This window comes from Coturnix japonica, chromosome 7 (assembly GCF_054131305.1).
Source record: "Coturnix japonica strain WE chromosome 7, WE-NBRP24, whole genome shotgun sequence".
Lineage (NCBI taxonomy): Eukaryota > Metazoa > Chordata > Aves > Galliformes > Phasianidae > Coturnix > Coturnix japonica.
The window spans coordinates 6,377,526-6,395,313 of NC_140669.1; the positions used below are offsets into that span (position 1 = coordinate 6,377,526).

General features: G+C 38.5%; 1 protein-coding gene across 8 annotated transcripts in view; it reads left to right on the forward strand.

Moving 5' to 3' along the window:
- NCKAP5 (NCK associated protein 5) overlaps positions 1-17,788 on the forward strand; it is a 337,810-nt gene that overhangs the window by 207,995 nt on the left and 112,027 nt on the right. For all 8 annotated transcript variants that reach the window (XR_014947868.1, XR_014947867.1, XM_085552172.1 and 5 more), the window contains one exon: positions 5,575-5,665. Coding sequence is in view for 6 of the 8 variants with exons in the window: in XM_085552172.1 (XP_085408298.1) it covers positions 5,575-5,665 (91 nt within the window). In the remaining 2 variants the exon portion in view is untranslated. The remainder of the gene's footprint in view (positions 1-5,574; positions 5,666-17,788) is intronic.

Here is a 17,788-nt window from a genome sequence, read left to right on the forward strand (position 1 = left end):
GTAACAGATTGCAGCCTGCAAAGAGACAACCAGAGCCCAGCTGGTGAAAATGCCACCTGGTTCTCAGCTCCTGGGTGAGCTCAGGGCTGTAGGGAAGGGCCTGGAAGAGGCTGAAAGCTGAGAAATCACATGGGAACTTGTTCCTTAGTCCATGGTCTGTCTGTACAAAGAGCCAAAGAGCTCAAGGACCTAAAACACAGGCCACATCTCCAGGGAGGCTCTAACTTAAAATAGGAATGAAGAGACTTGAGCTGGAGATGGCCCAGGAGAGAGGCAGGAAGCATCACTGTTGTGCAGGCGGGAGCTGGAAGAAAAAGCAGCTTGAAAATGTAAAGTACATTGAACTAAGTTAAGCTAAAGATGCAGAAGGAACTGTTACCGATGTTTTTCTCTAAGACTTTCAAAAGAGCCATGTGCCTGCTGCATGACACGGGAAAGTGGAAGAGACTGAAATGCAAACCTCAGCTGCTGCAGTGTCTGCAGAAAGCTTTGGACACATTGCTGTAAGGCTGTAAGTCAGCATGAAGTTGAAGGGGTTCTTGTGACGTGACTTTGAAATAACCACCAAATACTGCCGCCTCAGCTTGAGGGTGATGGAAAGAGGAGGTGATAGCACCTAGCGAAAGGCAGCTGCCAGCCTGCAGAGATACTGAAGGAAATAGGTCACAGGAGAAGGGGTTGAACTGTCTTGCACTTTCTGGAGCAGGAATAAGTACGTGCTACCTGTCCCTTGAAGGGAGAGGTGTAAAAAGGGCTGCATGGATGCTGCTGAAAAGAGCAAAAAATATTATAAATATTAAAAAGAAAAATAAACATTATTTTTAAATATATTTTAAAAATATTTTAAGTATATTAAAATAAATATTAAAATATAAAAGTGTGTAGCCCCTGTGCTAGAAGGGGAAGGGAAGATCAGGATTTATGGGAAGACTTTATTACAAAGAAAGCTTGCTTTGTCAAGAAAAGGTTTTAGTTCTGGAGAGATCAAACACCTCTAAGGGATTTGCTGCAGGGTAGAGAAGAGAAGGAGTTTCAGCTGCAGTGAAACAGGACATAAGGACATGTACTGTACAGGGAAGAGTTGGTCAGATACAATCCCCTACATGTGAAATTAGTGTGGCAAACTGTGAGAAATGTCAGCAGCTGGGTCAGGCAGGAGATGGAGGCAGCACGGCTGTCAGAAGCTGTCAAGAATCTTAACAAGCAAGTATCCTATAGCCCAGTGGTCCTTGCAGGCAGGTCCTGGCTTCTGGATGAGATCCAAGCTGCAGAAACAATACAGGGAAGGCCTGAGCATCCATGACCACTGTGCAGCTCCACAGCCAGGGAGCATTGTTTCCTCTTTTTCAGTGATTCCCTCAGCCTTCATGCCTGGAAACATGCAGTAAAACAGCCAAAATAAATGCTGCACATTGCAGTTTGATTGATTTCCTGATATTCTTTCAGCAGCACTGGACAAATTACATGTTTAAAATGTAGGAATGACTGATTTTTCTACAGGAGGTGAGGACCTTTGAATCACAAATTCAACTCGTCAGCTGTTGACCCTGTTATCTAATTAATTTCATAAACTGCTCAACTGTCTTAAAGCTGTTTAGGTTTCCCATCCCATTACTGTGCCTGGCAGAATAGCTTTAGAGTCTCAGAGTCTCTTCAGTGATTAAATAGATTCTAATTTCAGCCTAACCGTATCTGTAAGTGTTTCAAACCACTAAACTTCTGTTTTATTTTGTCAGTCATTGACCTTAGGTTGATGCAGTCTATTTACCATTTTACTTTTTCACCCTGATTCATTTGTGGAAGTCGCGCCGTGGTAGGCCCTTCCTCTGTGAGGTTCAGAACGATCCATTCTTCCATCTCATGACACAGGTTCTTGGATCCTGCAAACAACCTCTGAGCTGCTTTTCACCAAATGCTTTGTGAATGAGCTGCTCTTGAACACTGATGATCACAATTGCAGATAATATTCTGGATGAAAACCTGATAGTGCTTCCCACAGTAACATTAATATTTTATGTTCCTTAAACTCTTGTATTCCATGAGCAGATTCTAGTCTCAAAGTGACTCATTTATTCTCTGTTTAATGCTTTCAGAACGTTATCCTTGGTTTAGGGCTGGTGAAGGACTGTTTCTCTGCTCCAGCATTTTGACAAGAAACTTTTAAAAGCTTGTCTCAAACCTGGGTTTCATTTGGTTTTCTCCTGAAGAAAATCTTTCTTTTTTTTTTCTTTTTTTTTTTTTTAATATAAATTGAAAGGAACACTTCAGTTTAAGAAAACTTCAATTTTCTATTCAAATAATAGATGTAAGAGGAATTTTAATGGTACTGAGATACTTCAGATGAATAGACACTTAATGCTAAGAAAAAAAAGTGGGGGATGGGATAAATGTTTTTAAAGTGATTGAAAAAAGTAGACTCAGAATGGTGAGATTTAGAGACAGTTTGCAGATTGTAACAGCTTGATAGTTATGTAAGATACACAGAATCCTTGACAAAACAGGTTTTCTAGCATTGGCCAGCAAGCAGACAGAATACACGCGTGGGGGATAACTGTGCTAGCTGTGATCAGCAAGTGCTTAATGCTGGAGTGGGTCCATCCAGCGTATTATAACCATAGCTAAGAGTGGGTGACTTTAGTGGTTACCAGAAGGGGGAAAGGTCCCCTGTGGTGTGCGGAGATAGCCTGTCCTGAAAGGTTTTTCTTCCAAAATTTGCTTTTGTTATATTTCATGTTCAGTTTACGGAGTATCAACCAATTTTGTATTCTTTAACACTGTGGAAAATGTTATTGTTTGTAATATAACAATCATTTCTTAATTAGTGTGCCATTAATTCAGACTCCAGAGATTCTAATTGATGGGAAGCAAGCCTCAGTTATTACTCCGTGCTATGTTTGGTTAAGCAATCCTAACTAGAAAATGGCAAACTGGAGTGCTGGTGAAGAAGCAGCAGCTTGTGAGCTGCAGGAGCACTGTTCATCAGAGCTCCACAGTAAATCTGACTATAAGCATATTTATACGTGATATTTGACAGAAAGTGGTTTGCTCTTTCTGTTATTGGATGCTCTATGGGTACCCCGTGCTTCTCTCCTTGCTGCTTTTATAGTGACATGACAGCACAGGCGGTGTCTCTGCTATACCTGTGGTTCAGCTGCATGACTGTCAGCATTTTAAAAGTGTAATAATAGCAGCAAAGAAAACAAGAAGACTGCACTGTGTTTAACTGAGAGCTTTGTCATATTGCAAATTCTGTTCTGTTGCTTAGAAATCTATGTGCTGCTCAGTGGTGTTACTAATTGCCACATGAGGCAATGTGCAAGCCAGTCACTGTAAGGCAGTTAGATAGCACAGATCTGTTGTCCTGAACACCTGCACGTGATTGAAGGTGAAATGACCTACTGAATTCCAGAAGTTTTCAAGATTATGCTGGTTTATTGGTGATAATAATATGTAACTAAACTTCGCTTTCATTTATACTACTAGACATAAATGGAAAAAGGTCTCTTTAGTGAAAGTGGAACCTACCCTTTCTTTGATTTTTAATGATTGATTTTGTTTAGTAGGATATACTTTCTAAACATATATAGAAACGTAGTAATTACAGTAAGAATTATACTACGTCATCCATTTAAAAAAATGAAATAGTAAGTGTATGAAGAAGGTGTATGAAGTCAGTGAGGACTAAACAAATATCCACTATGAACCAAAAAGATGTATGCTTTTGTGTAAGAGGAGTCTGATTAAGGGCAGCCTGTGAGAGGAAATAGTTGCAATCTGCAACTGAAAATCTGCACCACTGTCTACACTAGAGATTAGAGCTGGCTGATTTTTATTCACATTTGGTCAGCAGATGGTCCAAGTGTTCTGTGGGCATTCTGGCAATGTAGAAGTCTACGCATCAATGACAAAAACCCCATTGTACGAATAAGGAAAATGTCAGTGGGCATCTTGGCAGCATGAATACTTCACAGCGTCAGCTTCTCAAGAAGCAGCATAGCTGGCTGGCTTGCAAGGAGAAAACCCAGTAAAACATCATATTATTGCTAAATTAGCCAACACCATTCATTCTGATAAGACTGAGAGAGCAGAAAGGCTTTGAGGCAGACATAGCTTCTATAAAGATAATGCTGTTGGCCTTTCGCCAGAGCAGTTAGCTAATATTTGCTGTCTCACTGGGTTGTTACCTTAGAAATAATATTAAAAAAAAAAAATATGATATGCTGTGAATAATTCTTCTGCTCAATTGCATTTGCAGAGAATGGTGCATAAAAGTCCTGGTTTCCCCAAGCACTGTAGAAGTGAACAGCAGCAGGCAGTTTCAGCCTGATGTGCCTGGTAATACCAGTGTTTTTCAAGGCTGCTGTTCTGATGCCTACCTGGCAATGTGGTGCAAGGTGTTAATCCTCCTCTCTCGCCTGGATGTCACCTCACACACAGCCCATAGCACTGTGCCTTTCTTAGCCCTCTTCCAAACCGGACTGTTTTTCCAGCTGTGTCTTCCAGACTGAAACAGCCTCAATAGAAAAGAACTGAAAATATGAAAATGGAGGTGAGAAAAACTGTTGCTTCTGCACAGCTGAAAAAGTGCCATAAAAGTGAGCATGTGGTTGAGGGAGAAGCACGAGGAGCTGCAGCTGCATGTCATTTTTCCAACTTCTGTCTTGAAACCCTCCTTCTTCCTTGCTTTGTCCATCACTGCTGCTCTGACTTGGGATCTTTTTCCTCTTCTTACCCATACTTGCAGAGGTGCAACCTGCTTCAGTCCCATGGACTGGGCATGCAGACACTCTCAGTGACATCCACTCTGCCGGGAGCATTTAACTGATGACTTACCTTGGTTGGCCTCACTAAGTGACTACAGTGGTCCTGTTGTGTGAAGGAGCAGAGCTCTACTATGCTGGATGAATGGAGGAAGATCAAAGACAGCTTTTGATGGTAGCCATTAACACCTTCCAAAAAGAGAGTGCAAACATTCTTTTCACTGATGGAACTGAGGTTGATTATGTTTTCCTGAGATGGTAACACCAGATTGTAGGCAACACTTGCTTTTTACATCCCTTTGAAAGGGCAAAGAGGTGAATGTATTGAGCAGCTGTGCCTCCATAAACAAATGTACTGGCACACGCTGCTGAACCTATCAGTGAGTAAATGCTGGTAATGTATTTGACAGTCTGTCTAAATTGCACAAAGCTGACAATTGGCTAGAAACACAGCAGTTTCTTTTTGAATCTGATTGATTTTGTTCCTAAATGACAGTAATTTTATCATGTCGTTTGGTTATAGTGTTGACAAGGTGAGCTTGCTGCTGATACTTGTTTTTAATTTTTGTAACTGAGCTACAGTAGGATTTTAACAGTGCACCTAATTACTGTGCATATTCAGAGATAAAAGAGTGTTCTTAATGTGTTATTCATAACATGGAGTATGAGAACATTATAAGGCCAGGATTTCCTTTAAATATTAATTTCATGGTAGCCATGGATGCATTTGGCTCTTGTAAAGAATGGAAACATTGAATGCAGCTCTAAATTTTCTTCCGTGCAGTTGACTTATATAAATATTTTCATTCTCTAGAATGGAGGAAACGGTGAGAAATCTACTACAGAGCCAAGGATCCCCAGGCCAGAATGGAGAAGGAACTGTCAATATCATGAAGGCATATCAGGTAGTAGTGACTTATTACCTATTTTCTTGTGATAGAAAAGTTCTTTAAAACAGGTCTCACTACTGAGATGGATGTGTTGGACGATGTTTCCTGTGTTTGTTACAAATACTTACAAATGGTTGCTGATACCATCTGCATTTTTCCAGATGTTCTCTCACCATAATCAAAGGCTTTTTATTTTCATTGACTTTATTATCTGCAGTTGTTACTTTGCACAGCTTACAGGGGACAGTGAAACTAGTTTTGAAGACTTTCTTGAAGTGCTTGTTATTTTAAGTAATGTATTCAAGCATCCCTAGAAGACATAGGTGCTTTTTACAACTTGACCTTCACATTAGGATGGATAATTTTATCAGCTCATATTCCTATTGAGTTTGAGGTTTCCATATCAAGCTGCATAATTTCCTCGTACTGCTTGTGGTAGGAGCATTTTATTAGCCTCACTTGGGGTAAAGTATCTCAGGGCAGATTTTAAGAAAGCAATGATTTCAGAACTTCTTGTATGGAACCAGGTCGGTTTGTGCTGTTTATGAGAAAGGAGAGTTGTATACTTCTCTAGTGTACTGCTATGTTCTGGAAGCAATGTACCTGAGGTGGTGGGAAGACTCTGGTGGTGGAAAGTCTCTGGAAACAGGAATGATCTACAGCCCAGCTAGTCAAATATTCTGCACTTTAGTCCTTTTAAAAAGCACTTACTGAAGGCAGTTCTATGCTTTATCTTTTAAAACAAAATACACATTTCTTATGAAGATGTAAGATGCTGAAATTGTGTGTGAAAGTCTGTACAGGGTACCGACCCTTCTGATAAGACACTTTTCAAAAGGTTTAGTTACCATAGTTCTTTCGTACAATGGAGCAAAAATACAGCCATAAAGCTAAACAAAAATGTGGATTAAGTAGTATTTATTGCTATAATTGAATTTTCATTTTAAGCTGGGATTGAAGGGGAAAAGAAAATCTTTTAAGTTAAACTTCCAAAATAATCATTTTTTCATGGTAAAATGATAGCCTGTAAAGTTTAATTTCAGGATGAATTAATCGTTTTGTTGAACTCGTGATATAGAACATTGCGCTTTCAAAAACTGGTAATGAAGGCATCTATATTTTACTTGCTACCCTATTGGAATGTGAAACCAAAACTCAATTCCCTCTTCTTGGTTGAGGGTCCTGTTACTTCAGAATTACTTTCAATCTTGTGCTTTGCACTGTATAACATTCTTCTCTTCCTGTTCTCTTCTTGTTCTTAGGGAACTTTTACTGCTTGTTTTAATTTTACTCATGGTAACTATGTCAGCTTGTGCTTTATCAATTCTCATATCTTTTTTTATTGCAAATATGTGATTTTCTTTGCTTATGAATTTCTTTTCCTAATTCACTACTCAGTAGCAATGCTTTTCCCTTTCCTGAAGGAATAGCTCACATACTGCACCTTGTACCAGGCTGTGATGAGTGAAATATGTAAAAATATGGAACATATCCATTGTTGTTTTTCTGAATGTATCTTTGAATTATTCATCCTCCGGTTCCTTTTGTTCAATTGTTATGACAAACTTTTGAAAAGTTTGTTTTTGAAAAATGTTAAGGAATGGCTCTATTCACATGGAAAGCAGCACATTTCAGCCCTTGTACTGCTTTGTAGGCTACAAATAGGTTCGCTTGTTGTATGTTTTTTACTCAATGATGAAGCAAAAACTGTGCAGTGAGTTAGGCAACAACCACGTTTAACAAAAGATATTGCCTGAAACACTCATCAAAACAGATAGCTGGCAAAAAATCTGTGATCTGAAATGATAAACGTATTAGTAAAGCATTGTAAGAATAATGATTATGTTACTGAAACCAACTGTGGAAATCATGGACAAACATATAATTTAAATGTATGATGAATTCTGCTAGAAAAATTGATTCCAGGTTTGGCAAGGAGCAGTATTGCAATAGAAACTTTTATGTATTTTTCAAATATGCCCAGACCATTTTTGGATGTACGTACAAGGCTAATTCATAAATGGAGAAAGAACTTGGATATACAGCCTAGGTGAAGTTTCTTTGTACCCTGACATATTCAGTTTTTTGGGAACATGATAACCATACTATCATCCTATATTATGAAGTAAAGTATAGATGTGAGCTAACACAGGAAAAGGCTTTTTTTAAATGAATTCCAACTGGTATATATACATATATACACACACGTATCTTCTTATAAAGATACAAAACTCACTCAATCTGTAAATGCTACCATTGTTTTTAAAGCCATCCTTTATAATCATGCAGTTACCTTATAGAAAGTATTCTGAATCATACCTGTTCTCTGTAGTAAATATCATACGATCTCCACTCAGTACTCTTTTAGAATCAGATTTTAGTGCTGTTCCACAGCCACATATTTTGTAACAAATGAGGACATGCCAGGAGATCTCTACTGTGTCTTATCAACATATGCCCCATATTCTCTGACACCACGCTAAGTTTGCTTTAGTGTGTGTACTCTGTTCAAATTAATGTCTGAATACATCTGTGCAATAAATGCTTTTGATCTATTGACCATTGTCTACATATTTGTTTTTTACAAATCTAATTATAGTTCTGGGATTTATGAAATTGAGTTCTTATTATAATATCAATAAGCCTGACTCCAGAATAAATATTGTTGCTAATGAACATTAAATGTTGCACAGCGATCGTGTCAGAGGAATAATAATAAGATAGAGCCTAGAGTGTACAGTATTATTACAATATTGTGTCATGTCTTGTCAAGATTCTTACTTCTAGCAAAAATATTCTAACCCCTTCCACAGAGCCAGCTGCCCTACGGGAATTTAATTTGCTGGACTTACAGATGGATGATGTGATTTCTTTAGGGTAAATGATTGTAGAAGCAGGATTGTAAATAAAATTCTCCCTTACCGTTTTGCATAATAATAACATTGGGAACACTTATAATGAACGCTCACATAAATGTAGATATGAATACTTTGGTTTGAATTCATGCGAACCATCATGTTTCTTGCTTAAATGTTTGTATGACAAAAGGGCGCTAGTGTATGAGCTTTTCTGTTTCAAAGAGGCATTATCCAGCTACAGATAAGACCGTAAAAGGCCAAACCAATGCCTTACATATTCCTACTACTGTCATTCAAGCTACTACTACTTTATTTTACAGGGAAAGTGATCCCCAGGAATAACTGTGAGTAGTACTTCAATCCAAAAAGCTAAAACAAGCACTACTGCAGACTTTTCTTCCTAAGTTTGTATTTTGGACATCAGAAACTATGGAGTCAGTTCCCTGCTTGATCACATTACCAAATGTCCAGAGTCTTACCTGGTTACAGATCACTCAGTGTCTATCAGATTTTGTTTGAACTGCTTTTCTGTCAGTGTACAGTAATCGAAATAGATGAGAAAGAGTGTTTGCTGTAAGTTGATAATTTGTTGCAGTTCTGGAATTGTCAGGGTGGGCAGTGAAGCTCAGGACAGACATGGCATCACAGAGAAGGACAGTTTCAAGCCCTGTGTTCAGGAGATTGGATTTCGATTCCTTCCTTTGACACAAATGTTTCTGTTTCCTGGAGCAAATACACTTCATCTGTCTATTTTTTTTTACCTTTGTCTATAAGAAGATGGTAACAACGTACCTTTTTACTCTCAGGTACATTTAAGATGACATCAGTGTGTATGAACTGCTGATTCTGGTAACAGGGGCACTTTAGATAAATAATGAGTAGAAAAAGATAAAAGTAAAAAAAGACTTCTTTGTATTTTTGTATTTTGGTAGACTTGAAAAAAGGCGTATTTCTCCCAAATGATTTTGCTCAGCATACTGTACACTATTACTGCACTTCTAATAGGAAATGAATCAATTTCAAGTGGAGCTATTCTGTCTTATATTAAAAAAATGTAGGAGAGAATTTTGCTGTAGGGAAATGAGTCCTCATGACTGAAGCCTTGCAACCTTTTCTGAGCCCCACTGTGCTTCTTTGAAGTAAACCCTCCAGAAGAATACTGCATTGGGGAGCAGATTCTTTCCCCTGCTGGGAACTTACATCCCAGCTTCTACACAGCCTGAAGCCCATCCCCATCTAATATCCAGTCATCCCTGAGTAAGCTAAGTAAGAGCTGGCTTGCTGGTGGTAGGGATCTTTGGTCTGGAGGGATGACAGGATTTGGTAAGTAACTTCAGAAATGATTTCATAGGTTTCAATGTTATAAGAGTGGTGCACAGAGCCCCACAGGGGACATCTCTCCCATTTGCAGGACATCACCACCAGGGCAGTAATCTGGTCATGCTGCAGCTTCACTGGAGTGGCTTTGTGCTTAAGAAAGTTCAGGTCCATTTTCTGCCTTCTTTCTAGATGTAAATATGTGTTCGTGTGCCTGCCTTAACTACTGGTAGGAAAGGAGATTATGAAGACTCGTAATGACTCTTGATACTGATAACTTCAATACAAAGATAAAGTCATTTCAATTCTAAAAGACCTTTATCTCTCACTTGTGAAGCCTGGAGTGTTTTGCTAGTTGCTTTCTGAAATAGGCATCTGTGAGGTGAGACTACATGAATGGTGCAGGCATATTTCAGTTGGAAATGTTGGCCAGATCAACCTGATTTCTTGTCGGTGTGTTTTGCGAGTATCAAATGTGGAACAGTTGTTGAGGCTGTCACTTCAAACTTGGACAGACGTTGGTGTCAACAGCTCTATCATGAGAAGAAAAACTGTATCTGTTGCACTATAATTTTATCTTTACATAAAATTATGCATGTTTAATGTTCAGGCCACTGATGTGTAACATTTTATAGAAGGTACATGGTCTTGAATTGGAAAAAAGGCACTAGTTGAATTCCCTAGTTGAAATCCACATAGAATTTTTAATGCCAACTTCTATTGCAGAGAGGAAATATATCCTTAAAATTAAATTCACATCTCTGGGACGGAAGTGCACACAGGAGACTGCATCAGCCAGATCCCCTCATCTACGAAGGAGAATATTACAAGGCAAAGCTTGGCAGTTTTGTGTCTCCCAGGGAAGGACTGAAGTGGAGCCTCCCACACTCTTGGGAGCTCCATTAGGGATGCTGGACTGTCAGGAACATGAGGATCTGCTCTTGTTCTGCTTTTCCATGCAGAGAAACCACCAGCTCTGTAACAAGTAATTCCTTACAGGTTTTTCTTCTGATAGCTTTCCACCAGTGTGCAGAGATTCTGTTAAATATTTGTTCCCACATTTAACTAAATTGAGGTTGGATTCTTGTCCCCAGGGGATAGTGATGTGCTCTTCAGACGCTGTTCAAAATTACAGTTTTGTCATAAGGAACATGTGTGCAAATAATTTTCCCCTTTTGATCATTTGTTTGTAATACAGCAACAAAGCAATGGAATTAAGCTTAGCATAACTGAAGTCTCATAAGTGAAATTTGCAGTTTGTGTATCTGTGGTTCTCAGAAAACAAGCTGCTCTTGCCTTCCCAGGATTTTCTATACCTATATAATCTCTAAAAGCAAGCAGTGAAGATTGACTGCTATGATGATTCTATTATGTATTATAATTACTGTAATTCTCCACTTGTATCTTCCTTGACAATGTAGTATTATTGTGTTATTTTTATCTTTTGCTTTATCTTTATTTTATTTTTATGAGTGCACAAAATCCAGCCCATATACATTAGCTGAACCCTATACATATGAAACAGGCATAACAAATTCATAGATACTCTAGAAAACAAGATGATGAGGTGATTCACAGCCTGACAGATGAAGATCATCCTAATGTGTACAGGGACTTCTCATTTATGCACAGCAGGTTATGCAGCCTGAATCTTGCCCTTAATGATGTTCTTATGGTTGTCCTGTTAATTCAGGGGTTGTATGTAAGAAAAGAGTATGGCTCTAACATAGCACTACTCAGTCATTGTAAGAGACTGCTGTAACCTCCTGGAGTTCACAGCAGCTATCAATTTTCAGATAATCTTTCTGCTGTTTGGAGAGAAGCCAAGATCTTTGAATATGGAGGCCCAATTTGTTGGCCTGCTGCAGTGAGCTTCCTGAGACACCCAGTGCTACTTCCAGCCCAGCTCTGACTCTGAACAGAGCAGTGGGATCCCCATGGAATTGTTGTCAGCTTCCAGTTCCAACTCCCTGCCTTACCAGGGACACCTCCACTAGACCAGGTTGCCCAGAGTCAATCCAACCTAGATTTAAGCACCTCCATCCCCTCCAGGAATGGGGCATCTACAGTTTCTCTGGGCAACCTGTTCCAGTACCTTACCACCCTCATAGTGAAGAACTTCCTCCTAATACCTAACCTAAACCTACCCTCTTTTAGTTTAGAACCATTCCCTCTTGTCCAGTCACTACACTCCCTGTCATTCTCCAGTTTTCCTGTAGATTTCCTTTAGGTGATAGAAGGCTGCAGTGAGGTCTCCCAAGAGACATATCCTCAGTGTGTCCCTATAGGAGAGGTGCTCCTCGTGATCCTCATGGCCTTCTCTGTACCTGCTCCAGCACCTCTGCACCTTTCTTATGATGGTGGCCCCTGCTCTGGTTACAGTACTTCAGATGGGGTCTCACAAAGGCAGAGCAGAGTTGATCAATCACCTCCCTCACTCTGCTGGCCATCTCTCTTTTGATGCAGCCTAGGATACAGTTGGCTCTCTGGGCCAAAGTGCACATCATCTTTGAAAATTATTTAAACATAAGAATGTGCATAAAATATACCAGTATAGATATGTTTATTCTGGAAATGATTTGCGCTACTGATCAGATTATAAACTTGGTTATGTAACAATATGCTCTTTTTTTTTTCCAAATTCCACAGGTTGCTTCTTTGGTCAGCTTCAGTACTTGTGCTCGTGGTGTGAACTAGTCAGTTAATATACTGCTCTCGTTCTAAAACATTAGTTAATACTCATCTTCAGATATGTTCCTTAGAGCTACTTGTGATATTCCCAAAAGAAACCATGTACTGAAAATTGGACCAACAAGTGTTAGTTCTTAGGGGACTTCCTTGTGGGGGGAAAAAAAGCCACCACCCACAAAGAGCACTTGAACTGTTTCATTTCATTAAAAAGAGCAATTTGGCCTTCATCCAAGTGGTAAAAAGACATTATTAAAAACAAAATGTGAAAGGGTTGCAATGGGAATAAAAACAGGCTTCCTTCTAGCAATTTAAATCCGGAGTAGTTCTATTGCTTTAATTACATAAAATTTACCAAATGAATTTTCAGAATAGTTTGGCTTGTTTGTACTTCAGTCAAGGATGGGTATTTTAATGCTGCCACTTTAGTCTAGTGTAGTTAGTTTAGTACTTACAGACTCATTCAGGGAAGTTTAAATGCTGCATATAGATTTTCTGAGAGAAAAGGTGATTACTTGAAGAATGGTACTAATGAACCAATTAGTACCTCCATAAAAAGTCTTGGTGTATATTCTCATAGTATCACATGCACACATATGAGGAAGAAATAGCTTAGCTCTTGAAATATCTGTTCTTTCTACCAGTGTCATTGCTATTGAATGTTGCTGAAATGTTCCATTTTGAAAAAGCAATAGAAAACAAACATGCTGAGCATTGCCCTGCCATCCTTGTGACTGAGGCCTGCCTTGCAAGAGTCACCTCCAGAACTGTTACTGATTTTGACAGCTGAAGTGCTGGGGAGGGGGGTGATGGTGATAATGTGAGTGTTTGTTAACTACAGACAGGGTGGTGTGAACAGTAATAATTGGCCACAGGTTAGAGTTACTCTCTTTGATACTCCTGACTGACGTTCAAATGGGGACCTCAGAACAGGAAATTCCATCTACTCTTACTGATCTAAGTTCACTTATTAGTGAGTACTGTGAAGGCTTTCCTAGTACAGTCCTCTTGATCCAAACTTTGTCTAAAATATGTATTTCTGATGCATGGAACAGCCAATAAAAGCATCATTGGGAAGTTTACTAATGTGCCTACAGAATGCTCAATAGGGCCAATAGCCTGGAAGATAGAGTGTTTTGGGAGAATAATAATATATGGAACATTTGGATTGATAAACGAGTGGTAGGAGGCTCGTATCAGAAACATAAAGAAAGTGCTTTGTTCTCTTTTCCATCACCCATATTTAATGTAGGGTGTGTTATTGCTCGCTGTGTTCAATCTGTAAGTCAGATCCAGAGATGAAAAACAAAAACTTGTATATGTTTTTCCTGACAGTGGTAATGTTAAACTGTGAAGAGTTCAGGATGATTCTGTAAAACATTCTGATATATGTGCATTCGTTTCTTTTTTTTTCATTTTTTGGCAGCTTCTCCTGAATAAGATCTATTAGGTAAACAAAAATGTATTATTGTTGTATTTGCTGATGTTCTTTTTAAAGCAAAACTGTGTTTTAGTCTGTGCTTCCACTGGGAGGAAATGAAACAAGAGAACAGCGGAATGCATAGATACAGGAATACTGGGTAAAAACTGAAGTCTTGCTCATAGCTTTTTATGAGATTAGATTTAGATTGTGCCATTACATTGTATGCAGTTGTTGAAGATTTTAAATGGATTGCTCAGTTTTTGGTTTTTTGGGACATGGGTCATGGTGTTTAATCATACTCTGCCATTTGCAGATTAAGCAAACCTGAGAAAATATTGCAGATACGCATGTCACAGAGACATCAGTAACTGGTCCTGTACAAAGCATCTAACAGGAGACGCTGTGAATTCGTCACTCCTACTTCACATTGCTCTGACTTAATGTAAAATTGTCCTTTCTGTACTTAAGGTTTGACTAAATGAAACAGGTTATAAAACACATCTGAATATGCTGCAAAGGTGTCAAAGGTCATTTATAGAAGGCATTGAGCCACATTAAGCAGTTCATTATGAGGAAAGAAAAAAGTTTATGTCAGGGAGAGAAAGGTGAGTAGGATGCTGGAAAACATATTAAACCTTTTTGGAATTTTAAGTCAGTATTCCTTGGAGCAATTGCTGCCTTTTTTCAGTTTGTGCAGTCAAATTGTTTGAGCTCATTGTGCATAGCTTGGGGCTGTTTTTTTCATGCAAGTACAAAGAAACCCTCATCTACTATTTTTATCTACATTGGCAGTCTGAACATTCTCGTTTCGTATTGCTCACTTGCAGTGAAAAATGGTGCTGAACACTAGGAGGTCCGCCGTGAAAATAACAGTGAGACTCCATAGTCAATGAATGCATCAAGACTATAGAATGGCCTTGCAAGAAACAAAATTGACAATTTATTATTGCATACAAATTTCTGTATGTGGTTTTGTAAGTTGCAGCTCAGGTTTTGGAGGTTAACAGTGTGCCTTTATGATAGCAGGAAAGAGTGTTAAAACTGTGCAACTAAAGGAATCTACCTGGATTCCCAGTGGAGTTAGTGAGATCCAAGACACTGTGCAGTGCCTACCTCTTTTGAAAGGCCCTTGGAAGCTTCTGAGATGTGTTCATGGGAAGTGCTAAGTGGTTTGAAGTGCTGGGATAGGTAGCTTGGGCTCCACATTGGCTGGATTCTGGGGTGAATGCTACCATTGACTACATAATCTGCTAGTAATTACATTGCAAAAAATGCTCGTTTTTTTCTCTAGTGTTTCTAAGCAATCATAAGCACTAAGTTAATATGTGTTCTGCATAAATTTTTTCATGTGTATTTGTGACTTAAGTGTAGTATTTGGGAAAGTGCAAGCATTAATCAGAATGATTTGAATTTGTAACCTTTATAAAGTCATATATGTACAATATACAATATATATACATACACATCTCAGAAGTTGAAGAATTAAAAGGAATTCAGAAAGAAAAAAAATGAACTGTGGTGTCACAATCTGGCACTGTAAATGGGCACAGAGATAGTTTGAGATCTCTGCTGCATTGCATCCAAAATGCTACACAACTGTGGAGGAATTTGTGTTAATCATATGAGCATGATCTTTAGCTTCTGTAAGTAAGGATGCCATTTCTAATTAGTACCTGTCAACTTCCAGACAAACAAGTTGTCATCAAATGCTCATTGAGAAAATCAGCATCTAAAGGATCTTGATCTTTTAAAGATTCTTGTTTGGCTCAAGCAGAATTTTGTGACATGACTTTGGAAATATTGCTATTTATAATCAGTACTGTAAGGTACACGTTCATTTATAACATGTTATATTGCTGTAGCCACTTCTCCAGTGAACTTTGCAATATCTCTGATTCAAGATGCTCTCTGGATAACCTCTTCCAGTGACCATGTATCAACCTTCATGTTAAAAAAAAATCATGATCATGTTCTAACTTGTTCAAAAAGATCTTATCATCAAGCAACTTCCAAGAAGAGACTTACCTCTGTCTTCCCTGCTCCCTACTATCAGACACCTTTCTGTGCAGTCGTTTCCTGGTCTGTAGTGGTGCATGAGATCCATCCTTCCTCAGTGTGAGACTTGCCATTTCTGGTGCTGGCTGTGCTGCTGCTCCTTGTTCAATGAGATCTCCTATTGTGGTAGCTTGGTTAACAGTCTTAAAGATTTCTGTTTTCTTAAAGGTTTTTAATTTGTATAGCTGGTTTCTGCATTATAAAATCGCAAATTAGGAAAGATTGCAATGTTTGTTGCCTGAAGAGCTATGTGATCATTTCACGTAATGTGTTTGTCATTACTCCTAGAGAAGAGCCCTGATTCCAATTAATGCCTGATCATATTTTATTTTATTTTTCATTGTAAAAAAGAAAATCTAGAACAGATTTCTTTTGAGCTTTTTTTTTTTTTATTTTTATTTTTAATTATTTACATCATCAGTCTTTAAGCCTTCCTGTTTTGATGTTTTGTAGATTCAAATTGAAATATTTTAAATGGAATTCATTTTTTCCACCTTTGCACGTGTGTATGCTGTAATTCCTAAAAGGCAACTTAAAAGTGAAGAGAGTGAAGGAATGGCAAGCCAAGAAATTACCAATGAAACTTTAAAAGTACAGTTTTGAGATGGCAGTGGGTAAGAAATAGTGGGTAAGAAAAAACATCCCTTTGACATTTGTCTGTTTCTTGGAAAGATGGCATCTTGAAGGAAGGGCTCTGAATTCAGCTCCCAGTGAGTAATGCTGGGTCCAAAGCTTCAGCTTATTGCCTGTCTGATAGAAAGGAGGATGTTGTCTCTGAAATAACTAGTTCAGCGTCTTCCATCTTTTTGCAAGTTTCTGTATGATCTTTAATATCACTTTGGTCATTTTTTTATTTATAAACAGTGGAAACACTTTCTTGTCCAGCGCTCTCAAAGGTGGGCAAGCCTGGCTTTAAACACTTATTTATATTCCTACATACTCCAGGAAAATTATCATTTGGCATTCCAAGTATATGTCCTGCTCTCTTAATTTATTATTCTTTTCTACTTCAACTAACTGAAAGCCAACTTTATAATGAGTCTCAGTCAGGTCCCTGCATTGTATGGCTTCATAGATCAGTGTCTCCAGTGATTTATATCTTCCCATTGATTCTAGAATACTTGCCATTTCCAAGATGCCGGCTGTGTTTTCATCTGTTGTTTTCTATTGGCTGTAGGATCTTCAGTGTCTGATCAAAGGGTTCATCGTCAGTATACTATTTATTTGATTTATAGAGCAAACTGAGTATGTAGAAATAATGGTCAGGGTAGGATGTCATTTTAGATTTGCATGATACTGTTGGTTTCAGGCAAGCAGCAAGAGTTTAAACCAGTTTGAGAAGCTTCCGCAAGATGGGACTCGATAGTAAGTTTCACATTAATTTCAGTGGGAACAGGTCTAAGATGAACAGCATAATCCTGGTTTCCTTATAGAAAGATTTGAATATTTCATATTCTTATTGTCTCTTTGTTGACATAGAGTATTAGAGATGTCAATGAAGCTTTACAGTAGAATTCTCATCAAGCTGTTCACATATCAGTATAGGCTTGAGTCTTGAATTCTAATTGCTTTGGGGAGATCAAGATCTGGGCTCTGGTTTGTCTTTCATTGCTGTTATTCTTGCCTGCCCAACTTACTGCCAGAGCACAGTTTCCACCTGGCACCTCTTCACAGAAACGAAACTGCATTTATCAGCAGGATAGCGCCTGCTCTGCCTTTGCTGTATTTCTGACCTGAGAGTATATTGCTCTTCAGCTTGCAAATCCAGCCTGACTTTAATTGTTCAATAAGTGAGGC